General features: G+C 41.5%; 1 protein-coding gene across 2 annotated transcripts in view; it reads left to right on the top strand.

The window, feature by feature from the left end:
• vstm2la (V-set and transmembrane domain containing 2 like a) overlaps window positions 1–18,465 on the top strand; it is a 34,451-nt gene extending 15,986 nt beyond the window's left edge. The window contains exons 1-4 of one of the 2 annotated variants that reach the window (XM_083521427.1): window positions 5,395–5,927; window positions 10,124–10,293; window positions 12,660–12,704; window positions 17,135–18,191. In XM_083521427.1, coding sequence (XP_083377553.1) covers window positions 5,834–5,927; window positions 10,124–10,293; window positions 12,660–12,704; window positions 17,135–17,449 — 624 coding nt within the window. In that variant the 5' untranslated portion in view covers window positions 5,395–5,833 and the 3' untranslated portion in view covers window positions 17,450–18,191. Of the gene's footprint in view, window positions 1–5,394; window positions 5,928–10,123; window positions 10,294–12,659; window positions 12,705–17,134 lie in introns of those variants that run through there. The other variant, XM_083521426.1, reaches the window with a different exon arrangement.
• Window positions 18,466–19,509: the final 1,044 nt, after the last annotated feature.

Here is a 19,509-nt window from a genome sequence, read left to right as displayed (position 1 = left end):
CAAACCACACTGAACACCACTGGGATAAAAAGCTGGAACGTTCTCAAATGATGCTTTTGTACTTGGTCTTGGATGCTCAGCAACATCCCAAAATCTTGTTCTCAGTAGAGTGGAGATTCAACAAATCCCCCAGATGTTCCATATAAGTGTGTCACTTAGGGGTGCACAAACATTTGGCGATATGTTGTACGTTGAACGTGGTATTATTGGGTGGATAATTGTTTTATTCAGAAAGACTGGACATGAAGTAGTTGAGGTAGTTTCAGGTCTTCTGATTGGTTTCTGAGGAAACACCTTGAAAAAACACACCCTGTATATCGTCCCCTCTAGACTGCAGGCTGGATGACCACACGCTCAAACGCTACTCCTGAAATTCACCGGGTAGGAACCTGTATGAGTGTGTACAGAGTTCATCTCAACATTATTCCCGTGGTCCTGCCTTCTCGGTCCATCAGGAAACTCGTAGATGTGCGTCCACGCTCGCTCTCTCGCCTCGTGTTCCCATCTGCAACTCTCGAAATGGGATCCTGTACCACGGCCCACCTCCTGTTTCCAGGGGCAACAGTGACACTCGGCTCGTGAGTTATATTAAGTATTCATGGCAGCAGGAGAGGAGAGGTTGGAGATGTTTGCGGAAAAAAAAGATTTCCAAAGCGCTGCCCTTCCTGTCACGCTCGACGGCGCTCACTGCTCGACAGACTTCGGCGCTCACCGAGACCGAGAGGCCAAAAATAATAATCACAGATAAAGGCGTGTTAAATTTATTCCCCTGGCGGAGTTAATCAGGAGGCAGAGGCATCTGTCGATTCGCAGACGCTTTACTCTAATCTCGTTCCCTCCGAGCTTTCGATTGTAAATGTTTCAGGATTAGATTTTGGATCCTTTTACATACTAATTAGCTCTTTTATTCACAGACTTGAATGTGTAATATTCTCACCGTGAGCTCAGGTCTCGTTGCCTCGAGAAGAGCTTCAGCCTGTTGCTATTGATTTATTTATTTTTTTACACGTGGATTAAAACGTAACAAAGATATCTTTTTGTTGAGAGCAATAACACCATATGGAGTAAAAGCACATTTACATGTATATACGTCTTTTTCCAGAGTGACTTACAACCAAACAGGTGAGGGTTAAGGGCCTTGCTCAAGGGCCCAGCAGCGGCAGCTTGGTGGTGCCGGGAATTTGAACTTGTGACCTTCCAATTCCACTGCCTTACCCACGGAGATACCACCAAGTATTAAAACCCCTGATGTTTCCAGCTAGATGTGGTTCTTCCTCAAACTGTTACCACAATGGAGGCACACAATTGAATACAATGTCTTTGGATTAGATTTAGATCTGATTCAACTTTATTGTCATTGTGCAGAGTAAATGACAATGACAATAAAGTTGAATCAGATCTAAATCTAATTCAAAGTCTAATCTCACAGTATTATTGTAATATATATTTTCACATTTTTACTTCCAGAATGGGGGAGTGGTGGCTCCAGCGGTTAAGGCGCTGGGTTGCCGATCGGAAGGTCTGGGGTTCAAGCCCCGGTATCGCCAGGCTGCCACTCTTGGGCCCTTGAGCAAGGCCCTTAACCCTCTATGCTCCGGGGGTCCCTTACGAGGGAAATATCAAGGTCCGTGACGCCGGAGTGACGTGGGGCCGCCTTCCCGTGGGCTCACCACCTGCAGGAGGGACAGTAAGGAACGGTGCTATGAGGATTGGGCAGCAGTCGGAGGCGGGACTGCTTAGACTGCTGCCCCCGCGACCCGAATTACGGATAAGCGGGAGAAAATGAATGAATGAATGAATGAATACTTCCAGAATACGTTTATTGTATATAAATAAATCTAATATAAATATACAATAAACGTATTCTGGAAGTAAAAATGTGAAAATATATATTACAATAATACTGTGAGTGAGCAGGAGACCCCAGGCTTCCTCACCTCACCTCCATCAGAACCTGACTTTACACCCTGGTGTTAGTAAAATGCCTACATGAAGTTTCACATATCTTCACAAAATGTAGTGGAACATCTTCTCAGAAGAGTGGAGTTTATTACATGGGGGAAAAGAAGCACCAAGGAATCTTATGCTCAGGTGTCCACAAATGTTAGTCAATGCAGTGCAGGTTTCAATGCTACAATCACTTAAAAAAGTCATTTTTAATCTTTCAGTTCTAGCGAAGAGGAACACGGGTTTGTGCTACACTCATTTTTCAAGTCCTCCCTTTTTCTCTTCTTGTAAAAAGATCTGAACAAACCACGTGTCTATAAATCAGCCGAGTCAACTTTGATGAGTCAGCAGATCCTCAGCCCTTCATTTGGTTCTTCATGTTCTCCATGAATGCCAATTACTGGAATGTACCGAGAGCTAAAGAAAAAATGGACTTTAACCTCGGCATCGGTTTGGTCTGAAAAACCATTGCTTGGATTTGACAATTGCAGGGGAAAAAAAATCTTGAAAAATCTTGAAAACATGATGTGGACGCACATCCCATTTCTGCTTTCCGTTGCTTGTTAAAGCGAACACAGGGCTTTAGTGAATCGGTAACATCTTAATGAACACATTTACTCAAATATGTGGAAGGATTGGACATGGGACGCTTCTGATCCTTGATCTGACTTTCTAAATAATGCATTCTGCCTGTCGAGTGAGAGAGAAAGAGACACAGAGAAAGAGAGAGAGAGAGAAAGAGAAGGAGAGAGATGACGGTGTTGACATCTGGAAATAATCGGTCTACTTCTGCTTTCTTTTTGTTTGAGTTGTCAATGGGTTAATTTTCTCTCTCTCTCTCTCTCTCTCTCTCTCTCTCTCTCTCTCTCTCTCTCTCTCTCTCGCTCTCTCTCTCTCTGTCTCTCTATCTATCTAACTATCTAACTATCTATCTATTTCTTGTGCTCTTTCTTTTTCTCCCGGCCTTTTACTCTGAACGCTGGATTGAGTTCAATCTGAAGGTCACGTCTCAGACATTTGCTCTTTCCAGGATGATCCTTTGCTTTGATGGAGTTCACACACACACACACACACACACACACACACACACACACACACACACACACACACACACACACACACACACACACACACACACACACACTGCGTTTAGGAGCCGAGAGGAAGTGCACTGATCTTCTCTCAACACTCATGATTCAAGGTTCAAGATTCAAAGGTTGTTTTATTGTCATGACAAATATGAACATTCGTATTGCCAAAGCGTTGAACATACAGACACAAAACAGAAATAAGAGTCTGTACAGTAAAAAACTATACAGAGTTTTAAAATAAAATTAACAATAAAGAATAAAGAAGTGTTTTTTAGAAAAAGAGAAATTTTATATATTTATTAGGGCTGGGAATCGATTAAAAAAAATTAACTAATTAATTGCACATTTTCTGTAATTAATTGCAATTAATTGTGTTTTCCCCTAAGCTTGTTATCATCAATATTTACATGTAGAATCACCTAATTAAATTAAACAACACAAAGTTTTTAATGACATAACATTTTAATGACATTTGAACTGTAAACAGACTCTCCACAGAACCACAGAGTAGCTGTTCCCATCAAATAAAATGTGTGCAGCAACCACTCTGTGGTCTGACTCACAGTAAGGGCAAACGAACGCAATCGCCACTCTTCATCTATGAAGTGCGCTGTGACACCCAAGTAGTTGTCATTGCTCACCGATGTCCAGTGATCTCCTGTGAGAGCGACATATTTTGCTTTCTCTAATATGTCCATCCTTCGCGCCCTCTCGCTGTCATACAAACTGTGTATTCTCGACATAATCGTTCTTCTCGAGGGTAGATTGTAAGACGTGTCTCCCGATGCAATTTGCATGATTTCTCTCAGTCCCTCGTCTTCCACAGTGCTAACTGGGTGGCAGTTTCTAGCTATCCATTTAGCTAAAGCATCGGTTAATTTATCAGTTACAGGTTTGGTCAATGGCCTGCCACGATTACTGTAGCACTCTAGTAACGTGGATTGGCGAGGCGCTCCTGTAGCCTCGCTAGTTATGTTGCTAGCACCTGGGTGCTTTGCTTTTAAATGGTAGATCAAAGACGAATTGCTTCTATAATATTTGAATTCAGCTTTGCAAATCGTACACACCATCTTTGTTTTATTAAACAGGCCATCAGGCAACTTTTTAAATGTAAACATTCCTCCTAAAACTCCATCTTTGTTCATCTCCATCATGACAGGGTGACTGTTCGGCACATTCACAATAAGCAATAGGAAGTCATGGAAACGAGCAAAAAAAAAAAAACAAGTGCTGCGTCAATTGCGTTATTTTTTTTTAACGCTTTAAACATCTAAAATTAATCGCAAAGATTAACGCGTTAATTCCCCCATCCCTAATATATATATATATATATACACACACACACACACTCTCTCTCTCTCTCTCTCTCTCTCTCTCTCTCTCTCTCTCTCTCTCTCTCTCTCTCTCTCTCAGATTTTACATGATTTATTGCCAAGACAAATAAGTGTACATGTGTATTGCAAAAGCAAGTTCAAAAGGAAGGAAAGAAAGAAATAAGATAAAGAAAAACAAAAAAGAAAGAAAAATAAAGGACAAAATGAAAGCAAATAAAAATGTATCTTTAATGTTATTACATTTACGTATGTTATTATTATTATTATTATTATTATTATTATTATTATTAATATTATTATTATTATTAATATTAATATTATTGTTTTAAATGTAATTTTAAAGGCACCAAATAAAATAAATTATTATTCTCTAATTTTATTATTATTCTAATTCTCTCACACTTTTTCTCTCTTGTTTTTGTTGTTTGTCGCTCTCACTTTTCAGTTTGCTCCCTTTTGTGCCTTCATTCTTTCTCTCTTGCACTCTGTCTTTCTCCTTCAGATTCTCTCTCTCCCCCTTTTTCTTTCGTATTCTCTCTCTAACTTTCTCTTTTGCATTCACTCTCTTGCTCTCTCTCTCTCTCTCTCTCTCTCTCTCTCTCTCTCTCTCACACACACACTCTCTTGCTTTCTCTCTCTCCCCCTTTCTCTCTCTCATGCTCTCTCTCTCTCTCTCTCTCTCTCTCTCTCTCTCTCTCTCTCTCACACACACACTCTTGCTTTCTCTCTCTCCCCCTTTCTCTTTCGCATTCTCTCTCTTTCTCTCTCTCTCACTTGTACTGGGTGAGGCTTGAGCCTCAGTATCACTATGTTTTCATCTTAATAAATCACTAATTCTGGAATAAAAGAGATTGGATGAGATCTCTCTCTCTCTCTCTCTCTCTCTCTCTCTCTCTCTCTCTCTCTCTTTCTCTCTCTTTCTCTCTCTCTCTCTCTCTCTTTCTCTCTCTTTCTCTCTCTCTTTACCCCGGCCATTATGATACCCTGCTCCCTGTTTTGATCGACCGATTGTGCTTTCCACTGAAAAAAGAAGCCACTTGTCTGATCATATCTCTGGGAAATAATGATGTCTCTGTAGCTTTTCTCATATCACTTACACGGTCCTTTGAAGCCTCCAATTACGATAGCGGCACAATAATTACAGTCTCCGACTCTTTCTGCTGCTCGTTGTCGAAGAGAAGATGCTTCAAGCATGCAGGCTTTGATAGGAAAGCGGGCCGCTTCCTGCTTTTCATCAAGCCTCCTTCTGAGTCTCACGTCTCTGTCAGCGGTGGACGTCTAAACCAGCCGACTCCGGACTGGCGTCTGTTCCTCCCTCCTTCAGCACACCTGATTGACCTGATCAGCTAACGAGTAACCTCGTTATGGAGTTAATGAGGCATGGTGGAGCAGAAGGAAACCTTTTTCTGTGCAGGTGCTGTGCCCTTTTTTGAGATTCCAATTAAGAGGAAATAAGAGGATATGATGCGGTGTGTGACACCAGAAATTACAGCTGATTACAGGAAGACTCATGAAGCCGGAGCCGGAGTTATTAATGTCCTCCTGGAAACCACAGGTGCGATCTGAAGCTGAGAATCAAACCCAGGTTTTCTCCATTTTATCACACCCAAAAGTGGTCTTTTTACTCTGCCATTTAGTCCATGATGATGTATGTGACCTACACAAAGAGGAATGAGATTAAACGACTCGGCTGTGGACATTAATGAAACATGTCTCCAGGCTTCCAAACCTCAAACGTCCACAGTAAAAGCTTGTTCAGTTAAATTACTATGTGTTTGTCTTTATTGTGGATGTAAAGGGTCTAAAAACACCTAAAGACAAATATTGTTGTTTACTGTAGGCTGTGGGATGTTCATTTACCATCATCTGAAAGTTCTAGAAAGTCAGACAATCCTGATGTCTTTACTGTTGATGCTGTGAGCGGCCATTTTGATTTGATTTCACTTGCTGAACTTGGACCTGAGAAAAATTGTCCTGAGAGGGAATTATGGGATACGAGGTACACGCGGATGTGCTGTAAATTAAAAAAAGGGGCGTGGCCAGAGTGGAGTTAATGATGAGTAATTAAACAGGAAGGATGCTAGCTCTAGGTAGCTTGAGGTTTTTATTTTTTTTTCTCTCTCCATCGTTCTCTCCTATGTCTTTTCTTTTTTAAAGGGATCCACTCAATTTGGCTCCGCCCCTCACTGAAGTCATGGCTGTGTATTATTCTCCTCTTTACAGCTTCCTCTTTTTTCCCTTTTTTGAAAATCTATTAGCATCAGGGTCGTGGGGACACGGGACTGAGCGCTTGATGGATTCGGAGAGCGTCGACTTTAACAACACACAAAGCTGTACAGCAATCGGAGGCCAATAATGGGACTGAAGAATTGAAATGATTTGATCTGCTGTTATTTTCCAGTTGTGAGCACAGGAAGCTCGCTCCCTTTCACAGATCAGTCGGCGTACGCAAATTGCGGTTTGGTTACTCCCAAACGTGAACTACTGTTTTTTTTGTAGATAACTGGCTCCTTTATTTGTAATGGATGTCCCTGCAGTTCTCCCAGCGGCCCTGCAGACTGAGGCTTGTTTAAACTCAGCGTGACATGTGGCCTTTCTGAAATGGCCAGCTGCCACAGAGCTTTTGTATTCTGTCACACGGTATCAGCAAGACTGAGTTTCTAGTAATCGCTCCGAGTGTTTCTGAATATTTTTTAAAGACGATTGAGGTGGAGATATGACAGCCTTCCGGCGATGATGCTAATGTGAATCCGAGCCGGTCGATAGCTTTTTTCTACTTCAGACTCGAGTGTAACGTACCATCGCAGCAACATGCTGAATCCAATCAAAGAGTTTGTTCATTTAAAATAAACCTTGTGACCAAAACACATTGTTTCAATTGTTGACATTTGTTTATTCCAGATACACTCCAGATACAGTGATGAATAAAAAAATAGATCTGTGTCCCAAATCTCTCAGTCGTTCACGGATCTCTATGTAGTGCATTGGAGTTGTGCTCACTCTACAAATCAAATCACACGTTTATTCATATGGCACCTTTAATAATGTGCCGTTAACAAAGTGCTTTAAACCGTAGCGCATTTGCAACCAAGTATCAGCCAAGAAACACAACTGCATACACAACTCAATCTTTCAAAAAATTTTACGTTAAAAAAAGACAAAGTTTTTTCAAAGTTGCCAAATTTGAGGCTGAGCACAGCTTCCACAGCTTTTTAACCACAGCAAAAGCTTGATCACCTCTGTTCCTGTACTCATCCCTTAAAAGAAGTGGAATGAGAATGTGTAAACTGCAAACTGGGACAACGACGTAAATATTTGGCTCAATTCCCCTCCAGGCCACAAGAGGGAAACCCTATTTATATATATTTTCATTTTTTTTTATTAATTATCTGGCTCATTTCCTGCCACTATTATTTGAACTGCAATAAAGCAGGGGATTATTGTATATGGGAATGGAAAGGAGGCGGGGCTTCCAATAATGTACTATGTGACATGCCTGACTCTGAGCTCCAGATGATCCAGGAGATGTTCTGAGACATGGCATGGTTTAGCACTGAAGCGCTGAAGTGGACATGTGAATATTTAAAAGTCTCTCAGGGAGCAGCCGGAACGACCCGGAACACCCCGAGGGCCCGGAGCCAGTCTTCCGCTCCTTCGAATGGGTTTCTGGGGGAAATAAAAAGCAGTTCTGTAGGGAGCAGTTAAGAGGATTGGGTCAGAGTTAATAGCCATATGGGTTGGATCAGGGAGATTAATATCTTAATTATTCTTGGGGCTCGTTTGACAAGACATGCTAGCAAATCCCGGATTAGCCTGTCTGAATTTGCTGAAGAGTTTAGTCACGTACTTGTGCAGATTTCACACTTTGTCTTTTTTGCTTTATCTCATGTTCAATAGAAATTTGAAATTAGCGTTAGCTATTTTAGTGGACTTGGTAGTGAAGAACTCATTTTTCCTTTCCTATCCTTTAAAAGTCCTCCTAAAAGGATAGCTCCTTTCCTCTAGCTATCAGATTTGACATAGCAAGCATTTTATGGTTTTATGAAGCTAAAGCTAGGTAGCTGCATGTTTACCTTATCCCATGATGGTGGATTCTGGGGCCTTTAATGTTTTGAAATTGAATGTTATGAAACAAGTTCTCGGTTGTGCTACAGCTTGTTTCTTCCCAAGTCGTTTCCTTTTTTTTTCTCTCTGTCCTTAAGATGATGGAAACCCTTGGACAGGTTCTCCACTGAAACATGAAATATCTCCTTACAGAAACCTTTCATCAGCAATTACACATGTTGGTAAGCTGTTTATGTGAACTGTCCACGACGCACGACTCTCTGTAAGCTGTTTCCATAGAAACGCTCGTGTATCAGAATGAGCGCTTTGCAGCAAAGCTGTGATTTGCAGCTGCACCTCAGTCAGAGATGCTGTTAGACTGAACCCAATGTAAAACTAATCAGACTGGAGACTTTGGTGTAGAGGATCTTGAATTACTTCTCTTTCAAAGTGCACCCCCCCGCCCCCCACCCCCCAAAAAAAATATTGTATTTTATTATTATATCGACATTATATACTAACATTATATTTCATTAAATACTACCTTTATATATTGCCATTAGACAGTGGCATTATATACTGCCTTTATATGTTGCCATTAGATAGTGGCATTAAACAATGGCATTATATTCTGCCATCATATTTTGGCATTAAACAATTGCATTGGACAGTGGCATTACATATTTTCTTTATATACTGGCATTAGACAGAGGCATTATGTACTGCCATTATATATCGGCATTAGACAGTGGCATTATACACCAGCATTAGACATTACACAGCGCTCTCAGACGACAGCGGCGTCTCATGTTGAGGGTCTGAAAGTGAGGTGTGAGTGATCCACACAGAGCTGAATCGTTCGCTTTGAAGTGCACAGGGCTGCCTGCTGGCTGCCAGGAGTGTGTGCGGTCCGATAAGGAGTCTTGGGTGCTGCTTATTTCCACACTTCAATACCAACTGCCCCTTTCATGTGCCTGTTTCTCTAAAATGTCCAGATTAGTATTGGGGGGGGGGGGGGGGATTGATCCAAAGGAGAAGAAGAAAGTGTTTATTTGTCTTCACGTTTCCCAGCTGATTGGGAAGGGGGGGGGGGGGGATTGATCCAAAGGAGAAGAAGAAAGTGTTTATTTGTCTTCACGTTTCCCAGCTGATTGGGAAGCTGAGAGTCTGTGGAGTGTATGTGGTTTAGGCAGGACAGTATTAGATACAGCACCAAAAGGGAAACAACCTATTTTTGCCCAACATGACGTGGGGGAATTGAGTCTGTTCAGAAATGTGCTGAGTTCGCTGTAGAGCTCGGAGTGAAAGTCTCAGGAGCGTTAATAAAAATACACTTTGGCTACTCAGGCTGGATCTGTTTGAAGCCTGGGAACAGATCGTTACCTTACCGACATTTTCCTGCTTCTACGGTGTGACTGGAAGCTGGAAATGTTTTCCGAGTAGTGACATCACAACCATAAAATTGACTGCAGGCACTAACATCATTTATAACCCATTCATACTTTAATTTTCCTTCACTTTCTCTCTTTTTACTCCCTTTATCGCAGGCCGATGCTTTTAAAATGCACATAATGCCGAAATAACCGGATTTAACCCTGAAAAGCTTCTCTCGAAGTGCTTAAGTGGCCCTCAATAGAATCGTTCTGTTCTCTCCTTTCAAATCACAGCCCTTTGAAATCCTTGCTGTCTGCCTGTTTCTCTCGCCAGCTCTCTTCACAGAGGTCCCTCATGACATGACGGCGCACAGCGGGCAGGATGTGGAGATGGCCTGCTCGTTCCGGGGATCAGGCTTAGCTTCTTATTCTCTGGAGATCCAGTGGTGGTACATCAGGAACCACAAAGAGTGGACCGACCAAGACACATGGACCACCAACCAGGTGAATGGTGCTAATGCTAATGTGTCCTGAAACAGTTCAGCTCTTTAGACGTATCATGTGGTTCCTCATCAGTGGAACTGAGTATAGAAGTGCGATATTCTGAATGTGTGGCATACATTTAATCAAGATTTCAGGCCCTGAGAACATTCGAACAAGTTGTCTGTTCGCAACAAAAGTATTGGCACCCCAGGTCTTTCTTCAATTTGTCTCAATTTTTCTTCTTAATTTTGTTCGGCTGCCAATTTCCAACCACTCAACCCCAACTTTCGCTTATCATACAAGAGCAACAAGTGCTTCCTCTCAATCATATGAAGTTCTCCCACCCTTTCTGATCAGCAACACAGTAAGGCCATGTCTACACAATATGTTTTTGTTTGAAATTTTGTTTGTTTTTTTATATTTTTCTCTCAGTTTTGGCCTTCGGTCTACACTAAGACGTGTTTTTAGTCAACGAAAAACGCTGTTTTTCGCAAAGGTCCTCCAAAGTCAATGCTTTTAAAAACACGATTTTTATGTCGCAGTGTGGACCTGTGAAAACAGAGGCTTTTGAAAACGCATTTTTAGTCATTGCTGCAATGTTTCAAACAGCGGGAGTGTAAATAAATTTTGCTTACTTACTTTTTTAATTTTGCTTTTTTAATTTTGCAAGAAATGATAATAAACTCCAAAGATCTGTGAAGATTTGGTTCTTATGTGTGTATTATAATTTGTAATTTGACATGGAATCTTCAGGTGAGGGGAAATAAATCTGACGTGAGCTCAGAGCTGAGCAGTTTACTTGCGTCATCCATGTTTATTCGCATATTAATTACGTTCATTTCCTTCCGTGTTTCTATTCCCCTTCACTCATGAACTTTCTTGAGGTTTTGCTCATTATGAGTGCATTCCTTTACTCAATAATTTGGCTTTTTATTTATTTTTATAAGTTTTTCTTACTGCTCTGAACTTATCCACCAGAGGAGAAAAAAAGAGAAATAAGTGACAAGCGTTTGTTTAGTATGCAGTCCAGGCTTCGTCTAATTAACTCTGCATACATTTGCATATGTAACCAAACCAAAATTCTAGGGATGGGAACGGAATTAAACCATTTTTCACTGTAACTACGACGTGATCGTTTACTTATTGTTTAATAAAAAAAAAAACTATGCTTTTATTATCAAGGAAATAATTCAGTACAAATATTGAACATGAATCCTAGAAAAAAAACATCTAGTAAACACAATGGAAATTATTGGGGGTTCTAAAAACTAATCCGTCTTGACATCTTTTAGATTCGGATCAATCAGGTAGGACATAAACCAGACAGTAGATCCCCAATAAAGGCGAGAGAGAGAGAGAGAGAGAGAGAGAGAGAGAGAGAGAGAGAGAGAGAGAGAGAGAGGGAGGGGGAGTTAGGATGGGATGCGTTGAGGAGGAGTGGTGTGTGCAGGAAACAATATCTCCACATTAATCACTGAGGTAGAAATAGCTTCAGGTTCCCCAGGCACCTAGAGAGGGAGGAGGGACAATGAGGAGGATGTGTATGTGTGTGTGAGTGTGTGTGAGGTGCAGGAAAGAGGGAGCAGGCAGGCACCCGAGAGGAAAGGATGAAAGATTGAGTGGTGCTAAGGAATAATTTTGTAGGAGGTGAAAGGTTCAGCGACAGAGAGGGAAAGTTTTTGTGGATCCGTGCTGCGGATCTGAGAAGGCTTTCTAATTGGAGGTAAAGAAACTCGCGCTAACCTCCGCACCGACATGCATTATTCATCTCGGGCCACTGAGGAGGGGGCAGATGGATACAGGCTCTCCATGGCCACCTCGCTTCCACACATACAAAATATATAGAAATATATATTTGGTTCCATATTTAGTCTCCATTTGCTGTTTATAATAAGCTCCACTCTTCTGGGAAGATGTTTCACTAGATTTTCTGGAGATTTATTGATCCACAAAAGTGTTAGTAATGTCAGGTACTGATGTTGGTGAGGTAACGAAGCCTGGGGTGCAGTCAGCGTTCCTCCAAAGTGTTCAATAAGCTCTATAGCGGGAGATCTTCCACTCCAACCTTGTAAAGCAGATCTTCATGAAGCTGGAGCTTTGTGCCCATTGTCATGCTGGAACAGGTTTGGGTCTCAAGTTCAAGCGAAAGGAAAATTCCATGATTTCCAATAACAGCTTGGAAAGTCGGGTGTCCCAATACTTTTGGCCAGAATTTTTTTTTTGACTTGTGGAAATTCAACATTCATTGGACAAAATGTCATTAAATAGACCTTTGATGTGACCTTTTTCTTTCCTCTTTGAACCGAGCGTGAAAGGACATCAAATGCAAATGTAGGCTGTAGTACTGAATATTTCACGCTGTGCATGTTTTATATTTCCTCCTGTAGGTGGCACCTCAAGAGGAGATTCCAAAGGATGCTACGAAAATCAGCGTAAGTTCCAGACGTTGTTGTCTCTTCAGGTGATGGGTCTCGACCAAATTGTCGACGATTCAAGACAAAACAATCCCAAACGTTCTAGATTTCCATCTTTCCCATTTTTTGTTTTGAGAACGACAGCCGAAGACGTAATAAAAAGGGGCGGAGCTTAAGCTTCTAGAAAATTTTGTGAACTTTCTCTAATTATGAAGAGTGCCTGTTGCTTCCTCTAAAAATTTGTTCTGTTAAATTTTCTTGCAGGTTTTATATATGGTTTAATATTCATAATCATCACACACACACACACACACACACACACACACACACACACACACACACACACACACATACTCAGAGACGCACACACACACACACACACACACACACACACACACACACACACACACACACACACACACACACACACACACACACACACTTGGTGTCCTTGTTATGCAGAGTATTGGAAAAAAAACCTCGTTAATACACACTGACCGGGTTTCTTGATGGATGGTTTGATGTGTGTGTGTGTGTGTGTGTGTGTGTGTGTGTGTGTGTGTGTGTGTGTGTGTGTGTGTATACTGTACACAGTTAGTCTCAGAGTTACTGGGGTGAACAAACCCTCTGGTAAAAACACTAGGTGCTGCATCACTGTGCAAAACAGCATTCCAGAGAAACGAGTAGAAAAAAACATCTAAGGTTCTGGCAGTCTCAACACACACACACACACACACACACACACACACACACACACACACACACACACACTTACACACCACACTTTGCATCCCAGTGGATTAGTCCCAAATTATACACAATATGACTGTGTACTACTTCATGTGGCTACAAACTGTCTCACGCATGTCACTTTTTTATAATTATAGTATGTATGAAGGATGTGCTTACGTGTACAGGGTCCTTTTTAGTGACTGTTCATAGTGTTCAGTTTGATACTTTTGGTTTTAACCAAATGACAAAATGTTTATGTTTACAGTGACGGAGGTGTGTTTTTAGAACAATGGATTGTGATTGGAGGCAGAAGTGTGTACGGCAGGATTTGTTCCAGGGATATTTGCGGATTGGAATGGGGTTCTCGGGCTGGAGGAGGACTCTGGTCTAGGGTTTTTCTTTTGTATCGATTTGTCTCTGATTTATTGACGTGCACTTGGACTTGCTTCAGTATTGATTGTAGCGCCGTATCTGTTGTTCTGCAGGATTGCAGGTGGCTCACTGGAGATTTTACTAATTATATCATCTGCAGTTTATAAAATACTAAAGAACACTTTTGGCATACAAACAGAGGTGATGGTTCTCAGTCTTGATCAAAGACTCGATCTGGACTCATCCTGTTCTTGGGTGGAAATTGTGTCCTGATATTGCTTTGGAAATGGGTAACTGGTTATACTGCATTTATATGTGAGCAAATGGTTTTGACATTTGAGGCTGAAACTGGGTTCCTCTGGTTATTGTGTTTTGATGTCACTGGCTTAAAGACAGGGGTTCTGGTCTAATTGTATTGTTTCGAGGAGTAGGAACTGTGTTCTGATTGGTTACAGTAGAGTGGGACAGGCGCTGTCTTTTGATTGGTTACAGTGGATTTTGGTTAGAACGAATGCTCGGATTGGTTAGAGTGATGGGGTGGGAACTGTGTTCTAATTGGCTACAGTGGATTGTGATGGGACTGTGTTTTGATTGGTTACAGTGGATTGTGATGGGACTGTGTTCTGATTGGTTACAGTGGATTGTGATGGGACTGTGTTCTGATTGGTTACAGTGGATTGTGATGGGACTGTGTTCTGATTGGTTCGAGTGATGGGGTGGGAACTGTGTTCTGATTGGCTACAGTGGATTGTGATGGGACTGTGTTCTGATTGGTTACAGTGGATTGTGATGAGACTGTGTTCTGATTGGTTACAGGAAATTGGGAAGCTGTGGTCTTATTCGTTATGGATGATTGGTGTAGACGAAAGAAAACAAATCAAAGCACTTGCTGGTTGCCATTGGTAACAACATAACACAAATCCATTAATGGTGTAAATTTTAATTCTGGCTGAAATCTGAAGTGCAGTAATTATTAAAAGGAGAGAAAATAAAGAGAGGAAAGATGAAGAGATCAAGGCAAAAAAAGGTGAGGAAAACCGCTAACAGAATAGGAGGAGACAAGAAAGATGGATTTGAAAGGAGAGGAGTAGATAGAGAGATGTGAAAAAAGGTAGTGAGAGCAGAATGATGGAGGAGAAAGATGGAGAGCATAGAGAAGAAGAGATACGAGAGACCTACTGGGAGAGCAGAAGTTAAAAAAAGAGCACGAATCCTCATATTTTATTCATTTGACTTCAGCAAGAGGAATAAATGATGAGGCTTTTGTGTGTGTGTCCGTGTCCGTGTGTGTGTGTGTGTGTGTGTGTGTGTGTGTGTGTGTGTGTGTGTGTGTGTGTGTGTGTGTGTGTGTGTGTGTGCGCGTGTGTGTGTGTGTGTGAGTGTGTGTAGTGTTGAGGTTGGGGTTAGATTTCATATTCACTAAAATTGGGTATGTGGACAGAAACAGAGTGGCGCCAGTGAATGCAACACAGGTTGGGTTTGCTGAAGTGTGTGTGTGTGTGTGTGTGTGTGTGTGTGTGTGTGTGTGTGTGTGTGTGTGTGTGTGTGTGTGTGTGTGTGAGGTTGTGCTTGTGTGAGTATCCATCTATGTTGGCACTCAATTTGTTTCACTGGCAGACGGTTTTATTGAGCGATTGGACTCCTACACAAGTCACTCTGAGAGGGAGGGGGGGGGAGAGAGAGAGAGAGAGAGAGAGAGAGAGAGAGAGAGAGAGAGAGAGAGAGAGAGAGCGAGAAGAGACTGGAAAAGAGGGTGAGAGATAAATGTAAAAAGAAAAAAAAACATGAAAGAGAAGGAGAGAAACAAAAGCAATGGAAGAGCAAGAGAAAGAAAAGAGAGACAATGATGAAGCTTATGAATGAGAGAGAGAGAAAGAGAGAGAGAGAGAGAGAGAGAGAGAGAGAGAGAGAGAGAGAGAGAGAAAATTAGAGAAAGAAGAATGAAAAAAAAAGGATGAAAAGGAGAGAATGAATAAGAGAGGGAGACTTAGAGAGAGAGAGAGAGAGAGAGAGAGAGAGAAAGAGAGAGAGAAAGGAAAAAAAGGGGGGGAGATATATAGAATTAAATAAAATAAAAAAATAAAGAAGAAACATTGAAGAGAAAGAGAGAAACAATAGGAAGAGAAACAAAAGAAAAAAAAGAGACAAAATGATATGAAGAGATGGAGAAATAAAAAGAACGGGAGATGGAAACAGCAGAAAATTGAATGAGAGAAAGGGATGGAAAAAAGAGAAAAAATAAGAGAGAGAGAGAGAGAGAGAGAGAGAGAGAGAGAGAGATCAATATGAAAAGGAGATTAAAAAGCCAAATCTGTTTTGATGATGCTGGTGTATGAGAGAGAGGGAGAGAGGGATGAAGTAAGAACGACAGCAAGAGAGCCATCAAAGGATGAAAAGAAAGGATAAAGAAAAGGAGAGTAAGCTATAAAGAAGGAGAATAAAAGAGAAAGAGATGAAAGGAATACTCTGCTTTCGTCTGAATAAAGAAAGAAGGATAAAGGGAAATAAGGAGAGACGGAGAGAATGATGGATAGAAAGGGAATGGGAGAGACAGAGATGTATTGTGTAGAGATAACGGAAAGAAATAATGATATAGATAAATAACACGAGGCGAATGGAGAGAAGGAGGAAAATGTGTGTGTGTGTGTGTGTGTGTGTGTGTGTGTGTGTGTGTGTGTGTGTGTGTGTATGTGGCTACAGCTTGTGTCTCATTACAGCATGTGTCCTGATGAAGTGTCTCTGCTTCCTGTCTCACACGTCCTCAAGACTGCTATTTAGTGCCATCACACATCGGGCTATGCAGGAGACGTTAATAAGAAACGCACACACACACACACACACACACACACACACACACACACACACACACACACACACACACACACACACATTTTCCTCCTTCTCTCCATGTCTGTCATGAGAGTGTGTGTGTGTGTGTGTGTGTGTGTGTGTGTGTGTGTGTGTGTGTGTGTGTGTGTGTGTGTGTGTGTGTGTGTGTGTGTGTGTATTAGTGATGGTAAGGTCGGCATAAAAGTTGGCATTTCAGTAAAGTGATGATTTGCTGTCTGTCTGAACCAAAGAAATAAAAGTGAACTCTCAGCACCATATTGAATTGCAGAGCTTTAGATCATTTCCATTATATTACATTGTGCTAAAAAATAGTTAAAAAATCGTATCGCATCACATCGGTAGCTGCTTCATATGTGTTTTTAATGTATTGTAACGTTGACTATGCATCGAGATCCGAATTGCTTCATCCTTTAGTTATGGAGATGCACATCCCTAAAATATATACACACACACACACACACCCCGGCTGACTGTCTCCTCCGTCCATCCTGCAGGTGGTAAAAGTGGCCGGCAGCAACATCTCCCACAAGCTGCGTCTGTCCAGCGTGAAGCCGTCGGACGAGGGCACGTACGAATGCCGCGTCATCGACTTCAGCGACACTCGGCCCCGGCACCACCGCGTACGCGCCTACCTGCAGGTGGAGCAGGAAGAAAACCATGCCTCTGCCCTGTCTCACCACCAGGGGGCATCTGAGTCTCAAAAACATCAACCCACTGCCCAGCAGGGGCACCACAAAGCAGGCAGGGAGCTCAGGAAGAGGGCTGCTGATGACACCAACACTGACTGCACAGAGAGCTGTGCACTTTAGGGCCCATACACACACACACACACACACACACACACACACTACAGTCCTAATCTGTTCTCCTATAGCTTTTCCCCCTTGAAACACAGTGTATATTATTGTATAAATGTTCTCAGACGAGCCGGTGCATGTTGCGAAATGTTTCTTACGACGTTCTCGCGTTTTTTTTCCTGAAGGACAGAGACAGAAAGATTCGAACTTTCATTATTTCATTCTACTTCACCGTTCACTTTTTTTTTTTTTTTTAGCATTTTGCGTTAATACGATCGCTCACGGGGCGGCTGGGAAAAAAAGCTGGAGTTGATGAGGAACCTCTCCATACATCTGTTCCTTAAAAGTCTTGGGATGCTTAGCAGGGGAATCATACGTGGGATCATCCAGGATTGTGTTTGCAGCAATTTCAAGCTTGATGTTTTTTTTCTACTGGCAGATCATTTGGTTCTTTGTAGACATAAAAAGCGAGAAAAAAAAAAAAAAAAGCAATAGAGCAGCGGATCTTCAAATCGTATCTAGTAAAAATATTTTTATTATTATCGTTATTATAATAGAAAATACCAGAAAAGTTTGACAATATTAAAGGAATTGTGATACCAGAGATTATGAACAGCTCTAAAATCATCTCTGTATTTGAACTAAAGCTCACAGTAAAATCTCAGCATGGTGTGTGAATTCTGGCTCTGACAGTTTCTCGGCCTCTTCTACATCATTCTAGTTCACAATTCCTCTTTACGCAGGAATTACGCATTTTCCCAAAACGATCCCGTACTCCCTTAACTCGCTGTGATCCTGACCAGGCTGCCATGTGTACACATTCACATTCAATGAGATCACGTTGTGTTCCTATTCATAATCACATTCTTCTTCATGTTTCTTTACCAGCGTGGACCTAATAAAATGGCAGTGAGTGTTCTACTTGGGTGTTTTTTTCTATTATACCTGGCAACCCATATACCCTTTAACCCTTATAATTACACTAATTCTGTATGTAAAGTCCCTTATTAAAGCACTACAGGTTTTTTTTATTTCTGGTATGGTATTTTCTTATGTCCTCTGCTGCTTTGAGTGCGGTGTCGGAGAGCAATATGCCACAGCTTGGGCTTAAAATAAAATAAAAATACACTAATTACTAGAACTCGACCCTAGATCGCACACATTATTATTATGTCGTGTTTTTTCACTGTAGGACAGGGGGCGCCAAAGCCTTCTTTTCTGCCTCCTTATTAGTTGCGCTTTTATCCACATGACCCCTGATAACCTCAAATTGCCACTCTGATGTTAAATAAATAAACAAACATCCCATTTTCGACAGTTTTAGATCCGGGTCAGACGCTGCGATCCGATTGGACGGATGCGGATGTTCTCTTTGATGTAATAAATTCATTTTGTTTTCTTTGTGTTTTTGTTTTTTGCTCCGTTATTTAATGTATAGCTATGATACATGATTCATATATTTATGAAGCCCTCATCATTTCTAAATTGTATTTTTTTGTTTTTGTAAGAGATACATGTAAAAAATGCGGTACGATTAAATATCCTCTAGAGTGTTCGTTTCATCTTCAATGTTATGCTTTTATCAAATAAAACAAAAATCTGCAAAAAAAAATTAAATTAATACACGTTTCTGAGTCGCATTTTTATTGTAAATTCAATGTCACATTAATGAATGAATATGAATTAGTTAAGTAAAAAAATTAAAAATACTTCACTTTCCGTCGTCGCAACTCTCAAAAATGTAACAACTCTGGGCGACACTGTGGCTCCAATCGTACGCTCACCACCCGCCTAATCGGCGTTTTCCTCCGTCGTCTCGTCACCGCAGCTGTCCCCGTCGCTCTTAATGACCGTTAATCAGTCAGACGGCCGGCATGCCACCGAGCCAAACACCTGTGTAATGAAGCTAGCGAGCCGGCTTATCAGTCACGCTCCAGAGGAAACCTGCTGGTCCGACCGGCCCCCTTTATGAGTAATGGTCGAGCCATCGGCTTTGGCAGCAGGATAAATAGCAGCAGATAAAGCGCTAGCTCGCTAACACAAAGTGCATGAGGCAGACGTCTATGCCTGCA

The sequence above is a fragment of the Silurus aristotelis genome, assembly GCF_946808225.1.
Source record: "Silurus aristotelis genome assembly, chromosome: 19".
In the NCBI taxonomy this organism is placed as follows: Eukaryota; Metazoa; Chordata; class Actinopteri; order Siluriformes; family Siluridae; genus Silurus; species Silurus aristotelis.
The sequence above is the reverse complement of the archived record's forward strand: the minus strand, read 5'-3'. Positions and strand labels throughout refer to the sequence as shown.